Source organism: Mytilus edulis, chromosome 2 (assembly GCF_963676685.1).
Source record: "Mytilus edulis chromosome 2, xbMytEdul2.2, whole genome shotgun sequence".
NCBI lineage: Eukaryota > Metazoa > Mollusca > Bivalvia > Mytilida > Mytilidae > Mytilus > Mytilus edulis.
In genome coordinates this window covers 76,449,308-76,476,373 of record NC_092345.1, presented here as the reverse complement: position 1 = coordinate 76,476,373, position 27,066 = coordinate 76,449,308, and the positions used below count along the sequence as shown (strand labels likewise).

Genomic DNA, 27,066 nt, shown 5'->3' with positions numbered 1-27,066 from the left:
TTTAATTTTGTCGAGGAGAGACAAGAGTCAATAGATCAATAAAACGTGCAAACAACATACAAACTGTCAAACAAAATACAAACTGACATACAAACTGTCAAACAACATACAAAATGTTAAGCTCTTTTGAGGAACGAGTCTAAACAAATCTTATATTATACCAAATTTACCAGTGCCACACACTGTTCATCAAGAACTATTAGAATAACCCACTAAAGGGTAGGGAGGTTAGCTGTTACAAGGCAAAAACTCTTCCTCTATTCTTGTAGTCCAAATCTTCCAAACTTATTTAAAGATTTTGATAGTTATCCTTCTTGTATGTTATTCATAAGTTCAAACTGATCTAAAACTTGCATATATTACACAGTATAATTACTAACACAATATATTCTCAAAATTTTATTCATAAATGGATCTTGATTTTAACAATCATCAATTTTATCTTAAAACATGACTAAAATAAAACTTCCATTATTTGTTGACACATTAATGACAACAAAATTGAAGGAACATACCACTTCACTATCTTCCTACACAGTAACATCTCTCAAATCTTATGTTAAACCATCAATCATAAAAGTTTTTACTGCCTCATTCTTAATCCTCAATTTCATAGAAGTTTTAACAAAAGTTCTATGACATTTATAATTGAAATTTGTTTCCATGAAAGCTATGGAAAAAGTTGCTTCAAAAACAACAGCTTAATATTAAACATCACATTAAACATTTCAACATCATTAGAATTATATGCTAACTATAAAGCATACTGTGGATTCATTATTTTTTGTGGGATACCAATTTACGTGGTTTTTATTGGTATAGCCAGAGGTGAACCATAAATTTAAATGTTAAAAGAATCTGAAAATGCAAGATTTCCTCAATCTACGAAAAATAAAATGAATCCACAGTAAAAGCATAGCAGATACATAATTATTCCTTCATACAAATAATGAAACATTTTATGAGCATATGTGGGAAATGCAAGTCTTTATATCATAATCTGTAGGTCTCAGTACAAACTTATCTATACTCAATCTTTATAACAACAACTCATATGACAGTATGAATAAAACTTATTTTACAAAAGATGTCCATGTTATATACATAGTAAATTGTTTATATTTTTATAGACAGTCACATGACTATATCACATGACTATGGTTCTCACGTCTTGTCAATCAGTGTTCCTTTTGTCTTTTTCTTCGCCTCTTCAGCCTGTAAATAGTACAAATGTATTAAAATATATATTCAAAATAGGATACAATAACAAAATCAGACAAAAGAAAGAAAGCATTTTAAACTGTTTGTTATGTTTATACATGAACGGACACAAAACAATCCTAGTGCAAGTAAGTAAATCTACAGTTCAGTACCAGTAGTTTACAGTACGGTACCAGTAGTTTAATAAGTATCTTTTTTTATCTTTTTTGTGTGTGAAGAGATATTTCCTTTCATTCAATTATTTTGGAAATATAAAATGAAAAAAAGGTTAAGTTAAAATACCATTGTTTAACATGTTTAATAATACTTTCAACACAGGAGAATACAAAATGCAGTCAAACATAAAACTGTATTATTTTTTTTTATACTTGGTGAACACAAGGAGAAAAACATTCCCATCAATTATTATTAATATCAATACATAACATTTGGAGTTTTTTTAGTTATCCGGATAATAATCCCCCATATGATTAACAAATGTATTATGCAAATTGTTTCTTTTAATCCAATGGAAGGTTAAACCTACAGTTACCAAAACAAAAAGAACCTTGTGGCCAAGTAGTCTAAGTAGTTACTACTGTTATCACTAGGCAGTCAACACTGATGTTGTGAGTTCGAACCCCACTGGTGCAGGTGCACTCAACTACAATCTTAATTGACTAGAATAGTCAGTTTTCATATCAAAGGTCAATGGTTTTCCCCTGGAAACTCAGTATTTATCCACCAATAAAAACTGGCCTTCATGTAATAGTCCAAAAGCTGCGCTTAAAAGTGGTGTTAAAACACAAAAGGTGCACTGGCATATACATGACATTACTATAATTACCTCTTCCATCAGCTTTCTTTTATTCATTCCTTTTCTTATTAACTGCTTCTCTATTACTCTGGCATTAGCAGCATATGAGTCAGCTATTTCTTTCTATAAACATAATTCGATTGAGGTACAATGAGGCATAATGAATTTATATTAGCAATAACTACAGTCCCTATTGTACCTGATATCTATGCATTAATTTATGTTGACCTACGTGTATCATATTTCAACAAGTCATGGTTCTTTGGAAATCGGTAGGACCAAAGAACTCTGTAAAAGTAAGAAATTTTTCATGGAGGATTTAATTTCATTTATTTTGTGGAAAGAATATAATTATCCATGAAATTACACCACCCCCCCCTCTGAAAATTTAACCTTCATATAATACTGTATATGTCACCTCCATTTAATTGAAATAATTAAATTAAATCCATGAAATCCCCATGATTTTTTATGTAGAGACAAAACCACGAAAATATTGACCCCAAGAAAATTATTGTTTCTACAATAAATGTAACTTAAGAAACTCCATTCTGAAAAAGCTTCAGCAATGGTTTTCATCATCCAAACTTACCTGGTTTGTCTGGATGTAGTCATCTAGCAAAACATATTTAGCATGGTAGTATTGCATGCATGTCATTTTCACCCATTTGATCCCTAAATGGAGCTAAATCTTTGAAATCCCATGCATGATTAAAAAGGCGGAGTTTACGTTTCTGTTTTTATTTATTTCACAGATATTAGTACCAAAAAAAAATTGGTATAAAATAAGTGTGCACCAAGAGAAAGTTATGATTTGAGCCAATAGACCACATATGAATTTGTTCGTCACCAGAAAGATCTTGTCAATTATATGTGCATTTGTGACGTCATTTACCAGATAGAGGGGATCGATCGCCTGTATCCCTGCACTATTAACGCTTATCAAGCGTCTTAGTGATTGTCATTGTGCAGGATAAACTAGAAATAATGTTTGTTCTGAGGTACTTAATCACAATTCCATAATGACAACAGTAGTTCTGATTGTCAATTATGAGAATTCAATTAGCCGAATAACTTGCAATATACATGTAGCAATAGATGTTCACCAAAACCAGTGTTTAACAATAAGGCATCAAACTCAAGAGTTGTCTATTTAATTATCATAAAAATACTTACAGCTTCTAGTTCATCTTCTTCATCTTCCACTGTTGATACGGTTACTGAACTGAATTTACCCATGTTCTTTGTATGTTTAGTCAGTGTTACCTATATAAATAAAATAAAAACAGAATTATAAGTAAAGACAAAATATGTTTATCCTTATCTAAATTAGTTTATCCAATAAAATTACATGTTTCAATAAAATTTAGCATAGCTAGTTTTCAATAAATATCATTACCCCTTATGTCAGGACTATGTCAAGGATTACTATTTTGTTGTTTACTTTTTCCTTTACCTGTTAAAAAGAATGTTATATTTTTCAGTAATATGACAAAGTTAAGATATTCTGAGAGTCTTGACCTAAACTGCTTTCCAATAAAACTCACTTTCTTAGATTTTGAAATCTGACTATAAACATCTGTTTTTGCTGCATCCCTCTTCAATGCATTGTCAACTATAAACATCACATTACTGTTACCTTGGTGATGATAACACAACCATAGTCCACAACTAGCAAAAGACAAATAATATAAATAAATCAATTAAATCTCTACAAGTAAATGCATGGCTACAAAATCAAATGCAACTCAAACTTGTCTAATAAAACACCTAACTTAACTAAACACTAATAATGTTAAGCTATTTACCATCTACAATACTAAAATAAGGAGGTCAAATTTGTCAGCCGTCATGGGGTAAAAACCACAAATCAAAGGATTCAACTTTATATATAGCTAATATAGGACAATGGTCTTGATTAAAATTACACCACTCCAGACCCTTTTGCATTTGTTTTCCACATAAATAATATTGCCAACAATTAACAAGTTCCGTGTCTAATCCGATACCAATAGTATATTCACCTGTTACCTTTTACCTTATCTGTATGTTCTTCATCTGTCAGGCTCACCATCAAACAATGCATTTAGGATTTTGCTATTACACAGGTCATAATCACAGGGTTGACACTACTAAATTCAATCATTGTCAAATTGTTCCCTATTGTAGTATTTTAATCAGTAAGACTTTCTAAGATGACCATACGAATACTAAAAATCTAGACTTAAAATAAAGCGTATATGTACTGTTTTCAATTTGTTATCGGAGATGATGTAAAACAGCGAATCAAAGAATTCAACTTTATTTATAACTAATATAGGACAATGCTGTTCATTAAAAAATACTCCATTCCAGGACCTTTTGTTTCTCAAATAATTAATATTACCAATGATTGATAAGTTCCAGGTCGACAGGTTCAAACAGAAAGATTTTGATAGCAGATAAAACTGTGCATCTTATAATCGGCTTGACTTTATCAGATGACAATACCAATACTAAAATAAGGCTTTTGCAAAGTTATTTACTTTAATTCCGTCACGGAACCGCGATATCACGAGTGTGTTCTAGTGTGCCAAAAGACTAAGACAGGTGTACAGCTTGTGGAAGAAACTGTAAAATACTCAATGCTTTGAGGAGTTATGGAGTTCTACAACATAACTTTTATAACTATAGCTAAAAACAATGACTTGTAAATTCTTGCTTTTGATATTGAGTCACAAAATTTTTAGCTTCAATTAGAGTTGTTGCAAATATTATCTGAAAATGGTAGGGGAGGTGTTTAATTTTTTTTTCACTTATCGAACATATTTGATTCTGGTAGAATACTTCTACAGAATGTAATCAAATACTTCTACAGACATGCAGAATGTAAAGAAACACTTCTACAGAATGTAATCAAACACTTCTACAGAATGTAATCAAACACTTCTGCAGAATGTAGTCAAACACTTTTACAGAATGTAATCAAACACTTCTACAGAATGTAGTCAAACACTTTTACAGAATGTAAACAAACGCTTTTACAGAAAGTAGTCAAAATAAACTAACAAAACCTTTGAATAGACTTATTAAGAAGGGATATAGTTACGATACTGTTGTCAGGTCATTAAAGATTGCATATTTTGGCGTTAATATTGATTCACTTATAGGGTCTTTGCATCAGAACTAAACACATTTATTCAAAAACCAGTTGTTGGCATGATACCGGTTATGTTCTTCTCATATATGTTATGATGGCCATGTATGATACTAAACCCCTAACGGGAAGGATTGTGTCTGATGTTCATATGATGAAATCATAATCTTTCAGTCAGTTTAATTGAAGTCTGGAGCTGGCATGTCAGTTAACTGCTAGTAGTCTGTTGTTATTTATGTATAATTGTCATTTTGTTTATTTTCTTACATCTTCTGACATCAGACTCGGACTTCTCTTGAACTGAATTTTAATGTGCGTATTGTTATGCATTTACTTTTCTACATTGGCTAGAGGTATAGAGGGAGGGTTGAGATCTCACAAACATGTTTAACCCCGCTGCATTTTTGCGCCTGTCCCAAGTCAGGAGCCTCTGGCCTTTGTTAGTCTTGTATTATTTTAATTTTAGTTTCTTGTGTACAATTTGGAAATTAGTATGGCGTTCATTATCACTGAACTAGTATATATTTGTTTAGGGGCCAGTTGAAGGACGCCTCCAGGTGCGGGAATTTCTCGCTACATTGAAGACCTGTTGGTGACCTTCTGCTGTTGTTTTTTTCTATGGTCGGGTTGTTGTCTCTTTGGCACATTCCCCATTTCCATTCTCAATTTTAGCTTTTACAGAAAGTAGTCAAACACTTCTACAGAATGTAATAAAACACTTTTACAGAATGTAATAAAACACTTTTACAGAATGTAATAAAACACTTCTACAGAATGTAGTCAAAGTTAAAATATAAGGAATAATTTTGAATGGTGACAAATAAGGGGAAGTAACTCTTAGTTGAAATATCTTTGTAAAACAACAGGGCAATTTATTTACGACCTAAAGCTAAGGTAATTGGTGTTAATCAACAGTGTGTTTGACACCAAAGCTGTCAAGTGAAGCCATGCACTTAATGGGTCACTTAATTTGACAGTTTACATAGCTAGATGAACTGCATGTTCATGGAAGAATTACGAATTTGCCGGTATTTCAAACTTATGAAAATCAATCTCAAGGCTAAGAAATACGGGTGAAATCGGGTCATTTTCGGAATTTCCGGGTTATTTCAATGACCCGGCCGGTAATCCGGGTGATCCCTCAGAATTGTGAAAATCTCGGGTCACACCCACAGAATCCGGGTCAGTTGACAGGTATGAGTCAAAAGGACGCCCTGGGTGCGGGAATTTCTCGCTACATTGAAGACCTGTTGGTGACCCTCTGCTGTTGTTTTTTATTTGGGCGGGTTGTTGTCTCTTTGACACATTCCCCATTTCCATTCTCAATTTTACTTCTACAGAATGTAGTCAAACACTTTTACAGAATGTAATAAAACGCTTTTACAGAATGTAATAAAACACTTCTACAGAATGTGATAAAACACTTTTACAGAATGTAAAGAAACACTTCTACAGAATGTAAACAAACGCTTCTACAGAATGTAATAAAACACTTCTACAGAATGTAGTCAAACACTTCTACAGAATGTAAACAAACGCTTCTACAGAATGTAATAAAACACTTCTACAGAATGTATTCAAACACTTCTACAGAATGTAATAAAACACTTTTACAGAATGTAAAGAAACACTTTTACAGAATGTCAATAAATGCTTCTACAGAATGTAGTCAAACACTTTTACAGAATGTAATAAAACACTTCTACAGAATGTAGTCAAACACTTCTACAGAATGTAGTCAAACACTTTTACAGAATGTAAACAAACACTTTAACAGAATGTAATAAAACACTTCTACAGAATGTAATAAAAAACTTTTACAGAATGTAATAAAAAACTTTTACAGAATGTAAACAAACGCTTCAACAGAAAGTAGTCAAACATTTCTACAGAATGTTATCAGATGCTTAGTGTACTAAATCTTACTTTTTACATTTCTGTCTATATTGTTTCTCTATGCCTTCGGGTCTGAAACAAAAAAAAGTATTGATTAACTTAGAGTGCATATAATATATCTTAAAATTACCAAGCTGCAGAATAAATATGAAATCAACCCCTTTGATAAGGCCATGCAAGAAAACTTTGATAAAGCCAAGGAAACTCTAATAAAGCCAAGTAAACTTTGATAAAGCCAAGGAAACTTTAATAAAGCCAAGTAAACTTTAATAAAGCCAAGTAAACTTTACACTTATATAATTAGAATCTTTGTAGGTCATGTAACCAGAAAATAGATTTATTTTAGATCTTACTTTATTCAGGTTTCAGAGGAATTGGAAAGATAATGCAAATAAGAATATCAATTATCATGATTATATATAAAATGAATTGTTTCACAAGTATATTTCATAACAAGTTCCATTCATATCAACATGATCAAATCATTATCCTGAATTTGCATGCAATATATGCCACATTAACATATAAAGCTGAAAACAATCCACCAATCAATCAAAGCAATATACAGTATATTTATGTTACCTTCTCAGAAACACAATATCATCTGGTTCACAGGTTAGTCTATGTGCATGTTTCTGACTGTCTATTACTCTTGCATTATCTCTTCTTCTCATTGGTAACTTATCCATTGCACAATCTGAAAAAAAACAAGAGTGCATGTGTTGTCGCACTAATCGTATACGGTATCAGGTCTGTTCAAGCCCAATATGCTTTCGCACCCTACATGTTCGCACCTCACATGTTTGCCCCAAAAGTCTGCACCTCACCCAATTTTTATTCTTGAAAAAAAATTTGAGGAACTATTATATAGATTTTTTTTTATTAATTTGATGATTAATTATTAAAAGTTAATCATGGATTATTACTGCTAATTGGTTATACATTGCTTAATTTGGTGTTATTGTTGAGTGTTTAAAAATCATGATTGTTGTTTTAACTTGCTTTGATGTAAATACTGTATGTTATGTTTTTTGCTTGGTATAAGTAAAACTTTGAAGATTTTAAATAAATTATGAAAGATAATTGTTTTTAACAGCTTGGCTCCTTTGATCTCATGTGTGCTTGGACAAGTATGATATATATGATGGCTGAATATAACTACATGTATGAAGCATTTACCCTAAAAGAAAAAAAATATTTTTAGCAACACACTATCCAAAACATGCGAAAGTGAATGGGTGCGAACGGACCTGGATTAGGGAAATAGGGAGAAGGTACATTTACCTGACAAATAAAACAAAAGGTTGTAGATTTTTTAACAATTATCTGTGTCCATTTTAAGTAAAAAGACCAATTCTAAGATTTTCCAAAAATGACGATAATAGTTATTTGAGACCTCTGACAAATTACAATAAGGATATTTTTTAACGAATCTCGATAACATTTTAGCCAATTTGACCCTCACAGTAGCCGAAAATGACAGTTTGACGCCTGACGGTAAAGCCTAAACTGCTAAAGGACATACATGTAGTCTGATAATTTACTACCCTCTTTATATTGTACCTAAAATAAGAGACATTTGACCACAAATGCAGTAGTATACATATAGAGGTTTTTCTCCCTGGTATTCCTCCTGATCTTTGGTATCCGTACACACTACACTTCTTGAAACAACTTTAGGCATTTTGTTATGAATAGTACAACATGTTCAACAATGTGCAAAATCCGTCGTTACAATCATGTCGCTTAAAACATTAACCAAATGCCAAATTATCTCCCCTTATACGTATAAATAAAATCATTTAATCTTTGCAAAATCTAATCCTCTTTTAAATGCGTAAATATTTTTAAAATCATTTTTAAAATTCATTGAATACTATTAGATTGTATAAAAAAGGTTATTTCTGATTTTGATATGATATAAGCGTCAAAGTTTTGGCTAGATTGTTCTGACCTAAAATCAATTAAGGTATAACAAAGTTTTCTTTTTTTTAAACTGCAACGCACCACAACAAACTAGAACAAAATAAAATGGAAACAACACGTTATAGATTCCGTATGTGACGGTATAAAGTCCGAGGCTCTCTTCTGGATTTACGGATACCTTTATCAGGAACGCTCAATCCAGAATATTTGAAAGCCAAGAATGTATAACGTAACGGTACCCAAATTGCAACGAGTACCCAAATTGCACCTATTTAGCTAAAATAGCAGTGGAAGTCTTACAAGATTTCCTAAAGACTAAACAAGTTGTATTTTTATGAACCGATAGTATGCACGTCTTTCAACATAGGTAAATATATTTAGATATGCACAAAACGTTTACAGTATTTATCACTGAACAAATGAAGTGTTTACTGAAAAAGCAAAATGTACTGAAACGTCGCCATGCGACGTCATCAAAACGTCATCTTTTTAAAATGAGCAAATACAATATGTTTCAAGTATCCATTTCTTAAAAAAAGAAAAGTAAGCATGGACAAATATCCGATTGTTCAAAATATTTGAAAAAAATAAACAAAAGCTCTGTTATTCGACTTTTGACTTTGCGAATTTAAGCATGGATGCAATTTGGGTACTCCTCATTACAGAATCATTGATGGTTTGGAGGTTAGTTCAGACCAATTTTTCTATGATTCTATATGAATTGAAAATCAAATTGGTGTACCTATATAATAAAGAAGGATACGGCTACAAAATAAACACAAAATGGAAATGTTTGTCTTGATCATAAAAAAACGTAGTTGAAAAAACTGTCAAAATAGGTGCAATTTGGGTAACTAAATTTTTGAGTGTGACATGGACTGCTGCGGGCAATCCGCCACTGCAGCCGGTATCGTGTAGCTATTGTCTTATCCTGTCTTATCTTATGTTTAGATCATGCCTTTCAAAGCCACACCTCTGGTTACAGAATAAAATGAAAGGTGTGTTTAACACCATGACTAAAGTTTATGATGCTTAAATTATAAAATCTAAAACTAAAGATTATTTAGATTTTAAATATTCACTGACTTATAGTGATTGCATGCAACTCTTATTTTCTATTCACCGGTAATGGAAATATTATCGTTTTGCGTCTAATGTACAAAGCAAAGCAGCGTTTTTACTGATGTATATTTTACAAGACAAAGAAAGTCTGTCACTTGAAATCTTCAGTTACATTGACAGTTACAGAGCAAGGCACTAGCATCCAATATTAGTTGTGTACTGATTTCTAGTTTTTCTAATGTTCTTCATTTTGCGCAGAGCTCGCTATTATGTGTGAAGGTTCAAGCAAATGGTAGTTTTTATCAAAGGCCAAAGAGGGACATAAGTGAATAAAATTGTCTAATGTTTTAAATATAAAAAAAGAAGATGTGATATGATTGCCAATGAGACAACTCTCCACAAGAGACCAAAATGACACAGAAATTAACAACTTTAGAAGTCCTCCTCACATAAGAGTTATGTTTGGTTGACGACTTGACGTCAACTTGGGCTTGGTTGTAAGCTGTCCTATTACATTGGAAAGGGGCATCGGAGACTATACATGGTGTACCGGTACGGAGTCGCCGAAGTTTGATACTGTGCTGGATGTCTTAAAGGCAGATAGATGTCTGGACACTTGCCAGAGCATTGTATAGATGAACAGATTTATAATTAGATGTTGAAATACATGAAATATTCGGAAGTAGACAGACATGGTAACCACTTGTTCGACCCAGAAGGTGTCAATCGCTTTCATGATAGAATTTTTCCACTTTAATTTCGAGTCATCTAAAATGTTAAAGATTCGGATACTAGTAATAAGCTGTATTCAATTTATAATAAAAATCTGATTTTTGTGAACCAACTGACTTTTACGGCTTGTTAAAATAAGGATTTGTATTTATACAACTTGCCTTTCTATAGAGTTCTCTTGTCTTAAAATGTTAGCAAAAGTTCCTAAAGCTATAATTTATGATTTTACTGATTACTGGAATCCAGGGGCAGATCCAGCCATTTTAAAAAGGGGGGTTCCTAACCCAGAACAAAAGGGGGGGGTTCCAATTACATGTCCCCATTCAAATGCATTGATCGTCCAAAAAAAGGGGGGTTTCCAACCCCCGGAACCCCCCCCCCCCCTCTGGATCCGCGCCTGGAATCGTACCTGGCAGTATATAAACGACCATGTCTGTTGAGTTCTTGGGAATATATAGAATTTTTTTATGCTTTTCGATTATGAGATGATACTTCAATTGTTTCCATTTGTGTAGAATTTGGCAGTAGTGATTTCTAAATCATAAATGACGGTAACACACAAACTTGGAATAATTGTAGGCATGTCATGGGATTAAGGTCATTCTTGCAATGCAAGCCTGTTCCCGTTAAGTTGTACCGTCATTGCTCTCCTTGCATTGTGAGGTTACCGTGACCATCGACCATGCATCTTACTAGTCTAGTATGTTTATTTTTCAAATTTATACACTTCCTCTTTTGGCAGCTGACAAAATGAAAACTAGACAATAAAATAGAAAATGAAAATGGGGAATGTGTCAAAGAAACAACAACCCGAGGCGACCAAAGAGCAGACTACAGCCAAAGTTCACCAATGGATCTTCAATGCAGCGACTGAAACTTAAGCACCCGGAATCCTATTGATTAACCTTCTCTAAATGAAGAATTTGCTGCTTATCTATATATATCTATAGGAAAATTACCTGTAATAATCCTTGTTATTATCATTATTTTGATTAGTAGTTCACTTTGAAACTACTGTAGCAGACAGAGTTATTAGTTAATTTTTAGCTCCCTTTGGTAAAACTCTAAATTTCATATTTGATGTATTTCATTGTTAATTAATTTACATGAAGCTTATTAAGGATATATTTGTTAAATTACATAGCTTTTGGTATTTGAATTCATTGGTTAAAGATATTTATTTATATTGTAAAGTTTAATATTTGCATCGTCGCAAAACCTTTGGTTACCTTCAGTGAGAAATTTATATATTTTATATAACTAGTTTTAGATTCAGATTCAGTCCAACCTAGGAAAGCCAAGCTTTCCAACCAGAACATAGGTTAGTGCATTTGCTACATTCCTCCATAGTACGTAAGTGCATTTGCTACATGCCTTAATAGTACGAGTTAAATTGAAGTCTTTAATGCTCCATTTCTAATTACTTTTGGCTTTACATAATAAAAGTTGTACTCTATTGATTAAATTATATATTGTTTTCAGTTTTTGGTTTTCATTAACTTAGATACATTATAGCGCATCACTTTTGGCATCAGTCGTTTTCCGCACACATCAGTTTACAAACTAGAATTAGCTGTGGTCCGCATCCCCGAATCTTAGGCAGAATTGTTCCTGCTACACTACTATAACAGTTATAGTAGTCTCAGGTTCATTATACAATGACCCAGAAATTTATCACGACACTCGAAAATGACCAATGGACAAAAAGTTTATAATTTAGTATAAAGTCTAAATAGTATGGACTTTTTCTTTTTTTTTTTAAATTCAGTATTTTTATTCATAAAAAGATATTTATGATCATTTGGTTTTACCTGGGAACACTATATCAGGGAATATATATGTTCCTGGTTTTACATCATGTACGTTGTAGTATATTTTTTCTTTGATATTCCTCTGTTATTGGTTTATTATTGTATCTTAAATGCTTCTGTAAAGAAACGATCTCGTGGTGGGATAGGTCATATAAGCAAGGCTAGTTTATCAACAAAAATGCAAAGAGAAGATCACAATATTCATTATCCTTTCTGTCAGGACTCTAGCAAATATGAAAAGTTGTGCAAAATTGGACAGGGAACTTTCGGGTATAAATATGTAACCTCAAATTTGTCTATGAATCTATTAACACAAAAAGTATCCAAAAAATGCATGCTACAAATACATAGGATTGTCTGGACCCTTTAGGTAAAATGTCCGTGTTGACACTTCAAAATAAACCCTGAGTAAGAGTTTAGACGTACCTGATCATCTGGGAAATTCTAATCACAAATTTAGGTATTGCATCCCCTAGATAAATAACATTGAAATGAATTTATGACTTATGTTAACAGTTATAGAAAATTAAGAACTAATCATCAGATTTTGCTGAGCACTTTGTAAGTTTCTTTGTCACTACAGAAGTTGATAAATTTAACAAATCCCATGATATGGTCCAACCAGTCACAAAGTTAAAATTACCCATTGTTGTCAGATTTCTATTGTCTATGTCAATCAATTCAGTTCAGTTCATAAATGACATTACATGCCAATAATATTTTTTATCAAAAATTGGTTAAAAAACATGAGTATGAGTGAGTTAATTTGCCCACCGAAATCTTTGATTCTTTATATTTCTACTTTTTTACATAAAAATTGCATCAAATTTTATTTAACCAAATGTATTCACTGAACTAGTGAACACTCAATTTTTTACGTTTTTTATCTTATTTGTATTCTGTATTCTGTAGGTGTCGCTGTTGACACTGGATTGTCTCCCTTGTAATTTTTCAAGTCTCGCATGTATATATTTCACTCTGGTAAACAACTCACTTGTACTTTATTTCTTATTTCTGAAATATATCAGGTTTTATCATGTATTAACGAACAAGAAAGTAAGAAAATGATGATTTATTAATGGACAACTAAGAAAGGATTTCCAGATGAATAAAAAGAAAAAGAAATGACAAGTCAATATTACTAAAATAGCTAGAAATTAATGAAATAGATAAATAACAATTTTTTTATTTTTTTTTTATAAATATAAAAGGGGCACTTCATGTAGCTGTCATGTTCACCAATTTGACTCAAATTCTCGTATTTGATTTTATAACAATTTCAAACATTTATCCAAATTATTAAAAGTCTATAATAAACAATTTATAGAGCATGGGCTCAATAATATGTAGCTTCGTTTCTGTGTATGTCTATATAGCTATGTCTAGACGCCATCTAATTAAAACTCAGTAGTTAATTAGTTTCATAAGATGGTGTCAAGACTAAAATACACAGGTAACAAAGCTAAATTTTATCGAGCCCATGCCCTGTAAATGGATTATTTTAGACTTTTTACAATTTGGATAAACGTTTTACATTGACATTGTTGTAAAATTGGTGAACACAAATTTGTGTTTGTCACTGTCAATGAAATTGAAAATTTGACAGCTAGTGCCCCTTTAAAGGGAAATTCCGCGATTTTTTACTTATCATCTAATTAGGTTCATCTTAACATAAAAAACACATTTGCAAAGTTTTAAATTTATATTCCTTCTAATAACAGAGAAAATCAAGTATTTGTAACTTTTTTGGTTGAATTCTCGAGTGGGTCGTGACGTTTTATCCCGATTTGTTGAATTCTGGGAAAAAATAAAATCTGTTTAACTCTTATAGCTTATCGACAATATACGTAATTAAAAGCGCACAGCTGACGAATGGTCGTAGTAATTATTAACCACAATATAAGAATGAACGAAAATGAATATGCATATACCGTTTTGTATTGATTGAATTAAACTCCTATAAAATTATCTCTAGTAAATGGTTTCGAATAAATTTCATTAATTATTGTTGAGATTTTTTTCATAAAATATTTATTGAACATTTTTACTGATATTGAACTGAAAATATTTCAGTTCTATTTACCGTTATTGTTTTGATAATAATTTCAATGCAACTAATGTGTGAGCAGAGTGTGTATATTATTTTGTAATGGTCACTGTATATTTCTCGGCTTGAGGTCAATTCGTTTACCTTGTAGCTATTTAGCCGCAGGTGTGAGTTCAAGCGTACACAGGTATGAATGTTGTTATTTGGAAAGGATAAACAGAAAGGATTAGAAAGAGTATGCTGTATTTAATACACTAAAATTTAATACACGATGAGAATAAAGATACAATAATTAAATTGTGTAAATTAATTGAAAATAGAATTCATATTCATAATTCCGAAAGTGTTTAAAAATAAAAGGAAACAATTTTGGATTACTTTCTTAGCGGCAATTGGCGTAAAGATTCAAATATGAAGTAAAAAATAGTAGTTTTAATCTTTAATAAAAACTAAATGCAATATTTCCCAATTTGATATACCATTGCACATCTGTTTGATATCATTGACTTTACCGGAATTTCTTAACTTGTATTCAAATCTGGCTGTGTTTAATGCTCATAAAACTATCGCAATTTTAAAGTTTTTAATTGAAAAAAAATACAACATACAACATGCATGATTTTTTGTGTGTTTCTTTTTAACATTTCATTCTTACATATTAAATTCATTTGACAATCATTTACACAAACTTTTTGTGAAAAGAATACCAATGATCTAAGCTAAGGCATTATTTTTTTTTAAGGATTTTTGTACATTTATTTTTAAATTCTATGATAATATTTGTGCAATGTTGAACATGATAGCCGTCATTAATCCAAATAAGTAATACAGTAGTTGTAATAAAACTTATATTTTAGTCATGCATAACTGATATTGACGAATTTAGAATAGTTCGTCCATACATCGTTGTTCTTGAAACAATCATTATTAGTATACATGTAAGTTTCATGACGTATAAGCGCCATTGAGGATGAGCTCTGGAGAAAGCAGACTAGTAGCGTTTCGTTAGTTGTTTGTTGGGAAAGGAGAGGAAATGCAACCACTTGTACAGATAAACGACAGAATTACCATACAAGCATTTATAGTCAACACAACCAGAAAGAGTTCCCATCGTTGGACGGGGAATATGAAGGCTTCCAAGAATGAACAATAACATTAACGGTACCAATTTTTCTGCACCAGATGCGCATTTCGACAAATAATGTCTCTTCAGTGATGCTCGTGGCCAAAATATGTAAAATCCAAAGCTTATATAAAAGATGTAGAGACAAGTGACATGTCTAACTCTGAACAGTTAGAAAACGGATTATCGACATCAACCGCTTGTTCTTGATATTTGAAACTGCATGCATATATACGTATACGTTTATGATAGTGATGAGTTCTTGTGTCTGACAAAAACTAAATTCCTTCATGGTTATATCTTGCCATACGTTTATATTGTTTTGTAAGGTGATTACTCAAAATCGTTATTTGAAGATGTAGATTCATTTCAATACAGAAATTTCGTCTATATATTAATTTTCACAAGTGTATACCACGGAGAAGCTCTGAAGGTACATTACTCCCATTTTGTTTGGGTGTGAACCATCGATGTTTACAGCAATATCAAAGAATAAGATGATGATGGTAGAAAGAACTATGGGCGTCATGTGGAAAATATTACATGCATATCGGACCATGAGTTGTCAATCTGTATGAAAATATTTCCAATACAACCATATTATTGAGAAGGAATGTTTACATGCTATACTCTTGTACTAGTATTACGGGGTTCTTGTGGCATCCACCTTAGACACGCATCTTTTTAACGATGTTTAAAAAAAAGACAGAACCAATTTAATGTCATATTTCCCTTGAATACCAAGAAAGAAAATAAATCCCGAAATTAATTTGAAACTTTGATACTCAATAGTTTCCCAGCAAAATATTCACATCCCTTGGGGATAATTAGTGTTTGTCCAGTGGCATGTATAACAATTGTGATGACGAATTCCTTCCTTTGTTCGAGAACAATCTTAATTTTATTGAAATATTAATCTGTGATTTTACTGTGTCCACAACTTCGATGAACCAAAGCAAATTATACATCGACCTGTATTTAAATCAAATTGGTTCTCTTCTTCTTCTTATTCTGGTATACAATAGTCTATCGACATTCGATGATTACATACTCTTGGCATACGTGGACTAGTCTTTTTACACAACTTTTACCCCAATTTATTCAAAATATATGTTTTTTTCTTATGTTCAATGTATTATATACATGTATATATTTTAAATTGCGCTATAGTTCTGTAACTTTCATCCCAGTCGTATAAACGAATCGTCGACAAGTGCATACATTTTTTAAAATCAATATTTCTGGTATGTTCCAATCTGTCCTTCACTATTGACAATGAGTATATATTACATTTTCCCAAATTCACCCTTGGAAAAAATATTTAAATAGATTTTAATTTCATCAAATCTTATTTTTTGGGTATTATTTATATTTTTATGAATAATATTCTTTACACCAGAAATGTTATTTATAAACAAGCGTATGAGTTTAGTAATGACAAGTAAGACAGAGTTGTATATTATACATCTGATAGTTCAAAATGGAAAGTTATAAGTTATCCGCCGTGTACACTGATCAATACCTGCAGAGGTGAAACGATGCATGAACTTGCAACCCGACAGGAAATCGCTTGAATACCTGGACGTGTCACCTCACACCCCTCACAATACCTTTGGAAGTAATACCTTTAGCCATGCTGGTGATCAAATGAGGGAAGATCAGAATTTATTTGAAAAAAGTTTATTACTTTAAAGAATTACTGTATAAACATTAATTTTCGTGGGGTTAAAATTTCGTGGTTTTGTATCCAAAAGTGAGTTCGTGGGGATTAATTTTCGTGGTTTTTAAGTTTAGAAAAAAATTATACAAATGTCACTTTATAATTGACAATACTCAATAAAACTGATGTGAACTTTTGCCGTTGGGAAAAAAATCAATAATTGCATTTCATAGTAACAGTGAGCACTAATCAAGTGTTGTAACCTGCACACGCTAATTGGCTGTTACACACCTTTGATGTTTTATCCAAGGACAATGATTGTGTAATAAATGTATTACAACTTGAGGGCATTACAGACACATTAGACTGTTAAATGACATTGGTTGACAGTTCTTCGTGATTATTAATTACTGTACAAACAAATGATTAGGATTATCATATGACTTAAAGAAAACCTTTGAATATCGATGTCTAATCAATTAACCTATTTATTTCATTGTCTGCATTTATGTTCATCAATTATATAATGTCAATAAGATCATAAAATAATGTAAATCTACAGTTAAATTTTCGTTGGGGTTATAATTTCGTGGATAATTCTTATCCACGAAATAAACGAAATTAAATCCCCCAAGAAAATTTGTGATTTTACAGTATATGAACAATTTGATTTTCGAAAACAATTTTCACGGAACACTTATTTATGATTTCAACTTTGACTTTTTACCTAATTCCAATATCAACAGTTTAAAAACAACAGACCATGGTAATTTAAAAAAATAAGAATATTTTCCGTATCAAGTTAGTTAGTCGGATAAAACAACCGTACGATTGACAAGATATCGACACGCAATTACGACTACATCGGTTACTGTAGTTTTGTTCCTTTGTTGTTTATAGACATATCGTTGTTATTGATCGGGAAAGAAGACAAAATGGCCGAACGCAGAGAATTGATACTCTAAATTTAAAATCGATGGTGAACGCTTATCTAGCGGAATAAAACTTTAATAACTCTGAATTTGAGCATTTTTATACTGAATGAACATAATATCAATTTTTGATTTTTTTGCGAAGTTTCCCTTTAAGAAACTGAAAAAAAGAAAAGTTAAAAAAATGTTATTATAGAAATAGATAAAAAATCATGGTTAAAAGTCTTGTCATAAAAAATTGCCACATGTTTAGACTATTTTAAAATTGCAGTTTAGCCACACCTTTTAGATTAACCCACAATTTTATTGCAGAGGTAATTAATTTTATGATTTTCTTTTTAATAGAAAAAAATACCCCAAGATACAAAAAATTGGTATCAAACTTTTCCATTAACAAATGATTAATGACTATTAATTACATGATTGATACAGGAACTTTAAGAGAAAAAAATGGCTTTCTATATATGGACCATAATTTGCTATTGGGCTCGTTTCCTATAAGATAGAAAAGTGATAAAAATGTGTATTACTGTAAGAAAAGTTGTAACTACATCTAAAGATGCCTTTATTTTTATCAACATACAAGTGTATGCTACTCTTCCCTAGAAAAAAATTGAAATTAACAAATTCCAAAGATTATACGGCCGTATTTTTGTGTCGTTTCTCGCGTTACTTTTCGCTTCCGAAGTGCATAACGCTGACTGATTTATAGATAATCGTCCCCGGCAAATTTGTAACTTTTGCTTTCAAATAATAAAGAACATCGACCAATAAGAATAGTCAGAAGAAAATGCAGAGAACTATAAGTATTTCTGTAGCAGGTGTAAGAACACTAGCCTTACTTTGGTTTCCGATTTCGTAACGCAAATTTTAGATAATGTAATCTGCTTTGTTGTAATAGAATTTTTATAAAAATATGCAAATATGAACTCTCGCATGATGTTCAAACAGGTAAATCAGAGATGATTTACATTCTAGTTTTGTTCTTCGTAATAATTAAGTTAGAAAATGACGTTATCGTTATGCGTTACATTTCACACGAAATAGAAGTCCAGTTATTTCCTTTTTTTATCAAAATTGTTTTTGTCGTTAAGTTCTAATCATTTCCGGTCATACGTGAAACATGTGACTAACATGTGATCACGCCCTTACGGCCGTATATATGAAATACTAGGTCTAAACATTGTTTTTGTTTCCACTGGCCATGGGATGTTAGCAAACATAATCTGTAGACTTGTTTCGTCTTGTTTTAAAAAGGAAAATACAATTTTCAAAGAGATTGCGCCGGGGGTCTATTATTTTTCCTATGTGCATAATGTTACATACGATCTTGTGTGAAAATAAATGCCCAGTGACTTGACAAAATCGATTTCAGATTTGACAGACGTTATAACACACTTCGTTTCCGGATAACGATGTAAAGGGTCCTTGGAAAATTCAATAGACATTACGTCTCTCATCATTGTGCCGATGCTCGTTGGATTGATTTTGCTTCAGCAGTAAATATTACTGGATATTTTAGGTGAATAAAGATAATTTAATAAAAAATACATGTTAATATACCGTTACACTTGGAATGTACAAAGTTTGTATCTTTGTCACAATTTTTAATTATTTTTTTTTATTCATGTTCTGCAAACACTTTTCAGAAACGCAATAAACTTGTCAAAGGAGAAGTAAACTTTTACCATGCATGACTTGAAAGGAAGTACTTTATTGATTTTAGCCCACTAAAGTAGGTTAAAATGTGGAAACCATGTAGATGGTGTACAGGTCACAAATATCACATGGTGCCTATTTTAAAGATTTTAATTCCAAGTTAAAAGTTTTTTTCTTTACTGGATTTAAAGAATTTTACATTGCCAATGATTTGGAAAATATTGTATATAACTGGAATTTCAAAACCAAATATAAATTCATTTTATTTGGCTAAAACATCAAGATACAACGATTATGGTATCCTGTATCAATGAAGAAAATATGGAAATTTCTAAATAAATTGTACTAATTGTTTTCAAAACAAGCACATATTTAGGAGTTTTATAATACTGTTACATTTAAGATGGATTTTAAGAAAAAGTATACTGTTCAGATTATTTTAAGCAGATTTTGCAATAAAATTAAACTAAAAAAATGCTTTCGGTTTCTTATGGTTTCCTGTCGCGTTTAAAAAAAACTATAATTTAACATTGAAAATAGATTTTAAATATTAACATGAAGCAAGTAACACTAGTAATGGTGTTCATTTATGTCTATTGAAATATATTGTGCAAAATAAAGAAAATAAAGATTGGTTTCCTGTTTGGTTTCCTGTCACGTAAACGGTGAATCAAAATGTATTAATTTTTTCTTGAAAAACTCAATTGTTCCATTAATACTATTCTAACACCAACACAACCCACAGAATAAAAGTTAAAGTTTTAGAACTTATAAAAAAGGATACAAAAAGAAACCAAAGGCAGAATACCAAATTATGGTCCATATTTAAAATTGGATTGTCTCCCTTTGGTTTAGCAGTATAAGTCAGCAAATTGTTTTCTTCTAAGTTCAAATAATATAGTAGAGTAGACAAAATATTTTTTTGAAGGGACACAAAAGAAAGTAAAGGGGTGGAGTTATTGGACATGCGGAATAAGTCGCAATAACTGTACACGACTTTAAAGGATCCTTCAGATTTGATTCCTATTGTAAGTTTATCGCCCAAGTTACAAATGTATTCCTTAACATTTAATTCTAAATTCCAATATAAAAGAGCAAATCATGAAAAAGATGTTAATGTCATCATGGTCTTGTGAAAAAAATATTTCTATGAGTTCACAGACATAAACCTTTCAGTCAGCTGTCAGAAGATGTATTACATCCACATTCCAAAATTAGATTATAACTTAAATAATTGAACTTATCATTATTTCAGGGAAGTGTTCAAAGCCAGAGATAGGAACACAAAGAGACTTGTTGCTATGAAAAAGATACTCATGGAAAATGAAAAGGAAGGGGTATGTAAGATGAATAAATTACTTATTTGAAATAAATGGTTGTTAAATTGTGCTTTTTTTACTGCTTACATTTGTTTAAAAATTAAAAAAGTTTTGAATATAACTTTTACATGTAGAAACAGTACATTTGAGTTTCTGTAAATGTATGATTTATAATGTTAATTCAATATGAATCGTTTGAAATTAAGATTTGATGATGATTGTGTACCCTGCATGGAATAAAATAAAGAAATAACATGAATCAATAAAACTTCTTTAGCCCTATCTCCTGTTACCAGATTACTATATATTTACAATATCAAAACAAAAACTCATATTAGTTCTGGGATTTTTACAGGTAACCTACCTGTAATGGTTGTAATCTTTATAGAAGTAGTTAAATAGAATGTATAAGGTTTGCTTGAAATGCTTTGAAGCTTCTAAAGTCTAAGTGAAAGGAGGAAAAATTTACATTTAGTTTCATATCACGTTTATAATTGTATGGTTATTATAACATACTTTTTAAAACTGTCATATTTGCTGTATTACTCCACAAGTTAAAGTCTTCCTTTTACTATATGTTATACCCCAAAATTGTATTGACTAAAAGAGTCTTCAAGTATGTATAGGTTTGTGTTTTAAAATATCATTGTGGTTTGACCTTGACCTCTTAATTAAACATGCAGGTGCTCTTTAGAAGGTTGCCATTTAAATGAAGAAGATCACTCTCACTTTAATTCCTCTTCAACTTCATCTACATCAATATTTTTACTTTATTATTTTCATTTGTATTTATTTTTATCACTCAGACAAACTTTTCTCAAGTATACTGAACTATTGACCTCTGTCAGTGAACAGTTACATTTTGTAATTGTCTACTTTTTTCCAGTTTAGCTAACTTAATGGATATACTGTACATTACACTTATGGCTTGATTTATTTATATGCATATTCAAATTTGAAATTTCTTTTATAGTTTCCAATTACTGCTTTGAGGGAGATCAAGATATTGCAGTTGCTTAAACATGACAATGTGTTGAATCTAGTAGAGATTTGTAGATCAAAAGGTAAACTAAAAGAAGTGAAATACTTGTTTAAGATAGTCTTAGATCTTTAGAACAAAACATTCTATGTAACTAGACCCGACTATTCTCTTAGGGAGCAACCATTTAACTTCCAGGGTTTGGGGTTATATTTTCTTTGGTTGAGTCAGATTTTTGTTCTCATGCAAAGTGAAATGAGTTTTATTTGGTTTTGCAAAGCTATCATTCAAATTATTTTTTTCAATATTTAATACTACATGTATATGTATGGGGAAAATTTGGATTCAGAATATTTTTTATAAAAAATACTCCTGCTTGAAATTAAATGGTCCTTCCCTTAGAGTAGTCCAGTGACAGTATTAATTTACTGTTTGTCATAGGAATCATACTAACCAAGAAAAACAACAAGAAATACTTTTTTGATAGATGTTTTATATTGTATGTATTGGTTGTGATTTCAAACAAATTTTGGCATCCAAACAAATCTAAAAAGATCTTGTACTCAATAATCATTCAATAAATGAAGTTTTGTATAAATATTTTAACTGAAACATAAAAAAAGTCTCATTATGTTGAAGTTTATAACTTATATTGTTTGGTTTTATATCTAGTCTCTTCATTCGAATTAGTGAAATTAAATATATAAAGTGACATTAATTCTCATTATTGAATTTGTAATACATTTATGAGTATTTATAATAGACAGAAAATCCTAAATGGAAGACTTTTTTGTTTTCAGCGACCCCATACAACAGATATAAAAGTACATTCTATATTTCTCTCTTTTCAGCGACCCCATACAACAGATATAAAAGTACATTCTATATTTCTCTCTTTTCAGCGACCCCATACAACAGATATAAAAGTACATTCTATATTTCTCTCTTTTCAGCGACCCCATACAACAGATATAAAAGTACATTCTATATTTCTCTCTTTTCAGCGACCCCATACAACAGATATAAAAGTACATTCTATATTTCTCTCTTTTCAGCGACCCCATACAACAGATATAAAAGTACATTCTATATGATCTCAGACTTTTGTGAACACGATCTGGCTGGATTACTCTCAAACACAAATGTCAAATTTAATTTAGGCGAAATTAAAAAAATTGTTCAACAGTTGCTGAATGGACTTTATTTCTTGCACAGTAATAAAATTCTGCATCGAGACATGAAAGCTGCCAATATTCTAATAACCAAAAATGGTGTACTAAAGTTAGCTGACTTTGGACTTGCCCGATCTTTCAGTTTAAGTAATAAAGGGAATCCAAATAGATATACTAATCGTGTTGTCACATTATGGTATAGACCACCAGAACTATTATTGGGAGAACGTGATTATGGTCCAGGAATTGATACGTGGGGAGTTGGGTGCATCATGGCAGAGATGTGGACCCGTACTCCGATCATGCAAGGCAGAACAGAACAGCATCAGTTACAACTAATCAGTCAACTTTGTGGATCAATCACAAAGGAGGTGTGGCCAAACGTTGAAAAACTCCCTCTCTGGGGGAAAATAGATCTGATATCTGGCCAGAGAAGGAAAGTTAAAGACAGATTGAATTATTATGTTAAAGACCAGTATGCTTTGGAGATGCTTGACAGACTGCTGACAATAGATCCAGCAAAAAGAATAGATGCTGATACTGCACTGAACCATGACTTTTTCTGGACTGACCCAATGCCAATTGATTTGAGCACTACCTTATCAAAACACACAACTTCAATGTTTGAATATTTAGCACCAAGAAGACCAGGTACCCGCCAGCCTGCTCCAAATGCACCCGGTAAACCAGCAGCACACAATCCAGACCAACATTTTGAACGGGTTTTCTAAATTTTATTATATATATACTATGTTAGGGTATAAAATGTATTCTTGTTATTTACCTTTTTTTTAATCATGTGGTAAAGACTGTTTGCACATAGTCATTTTAATATTATGTACAAAAGCAAAGTTAAAAAAAAGCATTTAAACTTCTTCATGTTACAATGTATCTACGAAACATGCATTAATGTCCTACATGCACTAGACATTCTACAATGTATTTGTGCATTCCATTTTCTCAACTTTATCATTTTCTGTTTAACAGTACTTGTGATGAGTTAGATTTTTTATTTTTGATAAACCCTATGCCTCCATTTTGTAATCAGATGTGATTCTAGAAATTGATACACTTTTTCATTTTAATTATATATGAAAAATCTGCCTCACACTTATGCAATATATTTTTTGTACATTGAAGCTCTAAAACATTTCAAAATACCTCTCTAAAACATTTCAAAATAAAGGTATCAAAAGGCACAAATACAAATATTTAGATATTGAATATAGCTTGATTTTTGTTTTTTTCAAATGCACAAAAAGAAAGAAAACATTCATACAAAATTTACAATTTCAGCTTGAAAACAATTCAGTAAGCGAAAGCTTTTTATGACTTTAAAGCAGACTTTGGTGTCCATTTTGGAATATGAGGTTTTTTATTCATTGGTCATCTAAACCTTACCAAACTGCATTGTTTTTTCCGATCATTGATTATTTAGTTTTTTACATACATTTTTTATTTCTATATAGTTATCAATGTGTTGTTTCAAACAAAACCAGTGTTACACAGTGCTTGAAGGTAAATGATACGTGCCTAAAAAGAAATAAAACTGATAAATATTTACATTTATAGTTGAAAATTATACATAATTAAAACTTAATCAGAAAATATTCACATACATTGTATAATGTTTTGTCTTGTGAACTTGCTTCCAAAGCAAATAACCATGATTTTTTGCAATTTTACATTTTAATCTTATTTAATGGAAACTTTTATCTTTTGTTGTCTTCTTAATCTATCGATCTGTATATGTAACAGAATTGTGATTATCAGATCAGATCTTTTTTAAAAACCTAATACTAAATGTTCTTAGAGTCTTGTTATGTAGACTATTTTTAAAAACCTTTATGAAGAAGAATTACCATTTTGTTATGTGTTTGATGAGTTTTACATGAACTTTTTATGTATATTTATATATCACAAATATTACATTAAAAATAATTTGCCTTTTTTTTCTTTTATATGTTGTTTGCTTTTTTTTTAAAGGTTGGGAATTCTTGTGATGAATTATTATCTCCCTTTGGACAGAACTTTTCATTCTTTTCAGCATGCTTTAGAATAGAAGTTCTGCAGAAGATGTTTTAATTAATAATATCAAAATAAGAATAGCCTAAACCAAACTAGTAAAATAATTCAAATGTTGTTCTTTCCTGTCAAAGTTTTATATTTGTGATGCACTCTTTACAACCTTTCATTTAAACTTAAAGGGGCACTAGCTCTTAAATTCATGGTCACCGATTTGACTCAAATTCTCATATTTGATTTATAACAATGTAAAACATTTATCCAAACTATCAAAAGTCTAAAATAAACAGTTTACAGAGCATGGTCTAAATAATACATAGGTTCGTTTCGTGTGTATTTTAGTCAAGACGCCATCTAATTAACTATCGATTTGACCTCAGATGACCATATAAGCGATGTAAAAATGAATAAAGATATGAATAGATTAAACCAACACGTGCAATTGGATTTTTATAGGTCTGTTTGATTTGATTTTATAGATTTAAAATAGATGCTTCTCATTGCTTTTAACTGTATAAGAATGATTTTATGTGCGTCGAATTAGTAATCAAATGATTTACCATAGTTTCACTTTCATTGTTGACATTCTTTTTCTTTAAATAACCAGTACACGTACAATGCATGCGTTGTCAATCTCTAGCTAGGGGTTAAATTTAAGTTCACATGAATATGGATTTAAAGAGGTCGACTCATTCACTTGCAAGTGAATAACTAATTATCAATGTTTGTTAGCGTAATTTGACAAAATTGAACCTTTTTGGCTGCAAAAAGCGAATTGTTATTTCACTATTTCACTTTCATTATTGATTGAACAAAAAAAATCAAACTTCAGATTTTTTTATATATCTCGTAGCTAGTGCCCCTTTAACACTTTTCGACTTAATGACACTACTTACCGTAATTTACAAGATTGTAAGTATGATATTTGTAATGAAGACTTGACGACCTTTCATTTGCTATGCGACAACACCATTATTTAGAAAGTTTGATTTTTGCACTTAATAAAAAGTAAAATAACAGAAATACTGAAATTTGAGAAAAATTCAAAATGGAAAGTATGTAAACAAATGCCAAAATCAAAAGGTCAAACTCATCAAACAAATGGATAACAACTGTCTTTCTGACTAGTTACAGCCATTTTCTTATGTAGAAAATGGTGGATTAAACCTATCACTTGTATGAGAGTGGCATAAAATTCAATTATATTGAAAAAAAGACATTGTAGTTAAAAATGTCAAAAATAGGAGTACAGCAGTCAACATTGTGTTAAAGTCTTAATCACTATAAAAACATGAAAGGCATACAGACAAAGCACATTAGCAAAAATGAAAGACAAGAATACAAGAATTTAACATAGCACAATAACACAATGACAGGATATATAAGAACAGAGTCATGTCATGTGTAACAAAGAAAAATTAAAAGGCATATAGGCAAGCACATTAGCAAAAAACGAAAGACAAGAATACACATGTTTTCTCTCCATAACACAATGATGGGATGTCACCAAAACAGACTAAACAGTAATATTCATAAAGACAAACAAAAGAAGACTATAACACGTTATTAA

The 27,066-nt window shown here is 31.0% G+C and overlaps 2 protein-coding genes across 2 annotated transcripts; one reads left to right on the top strand and one right to left on the bottom strand.

Annotated features, from left to right (window-relative positions):
• Positions 1 to 386: 386 nt before the first annotated feature.
• On the bottom strand, positions 387 to 8,794 carry LOC139512998 (STING ER exit protein-like). Its single transcript, XM_071301036.1, has 7 exons — positions 8,613 to 8,794; positions 7,632 to 7,746; positions 7,080 to 7,121; positions 3,565 to 3,688; positions 3,194 to 3,283; positions 2,048 to 2,140; positions 387 to 1,215 (listed from the first exon to the last, which is right to left on the bottom strand). Exons 1-7 carry the CDS (start codon positions 8,731 to 8,733, stop codon positions 1,165 to 1,167), a joined length of 636 nt encoding a protein of 211 aa, XP_071157137.1. The 5' UTR covers positions 8,734 to 8,794; the 3' UTR covers positions 387 to 1,164.
• Positions 8,795 to 12,670: 3,876 nt separating this feature from the next.
• On the top strand, positions 12,671 to 25,432 carry LOC139512993 (cyclin-dependent kinase 9-like). Its single transcript, XM_071301029.1, has 4 exons — positions 12,671 to 12,850; positions 21,257 to 21,338; positions 22,294 to 22,384; positions 23,355 to 25,432. Exons 1-4 carry the CDS (start codon positions 12,759 to 12,761, stop codon positions 24,200 to 24,202), a joined length of 1,113 nt encoding a protein of 370 aa, XP_071157130.1. The 5' UTR covers positions 12,671 to 12,758; the 3' UTR covers positions 24,203 to 25,432.
• Positions 25,433 to 27,066: the final 1,634 nt, after the last annotated feature.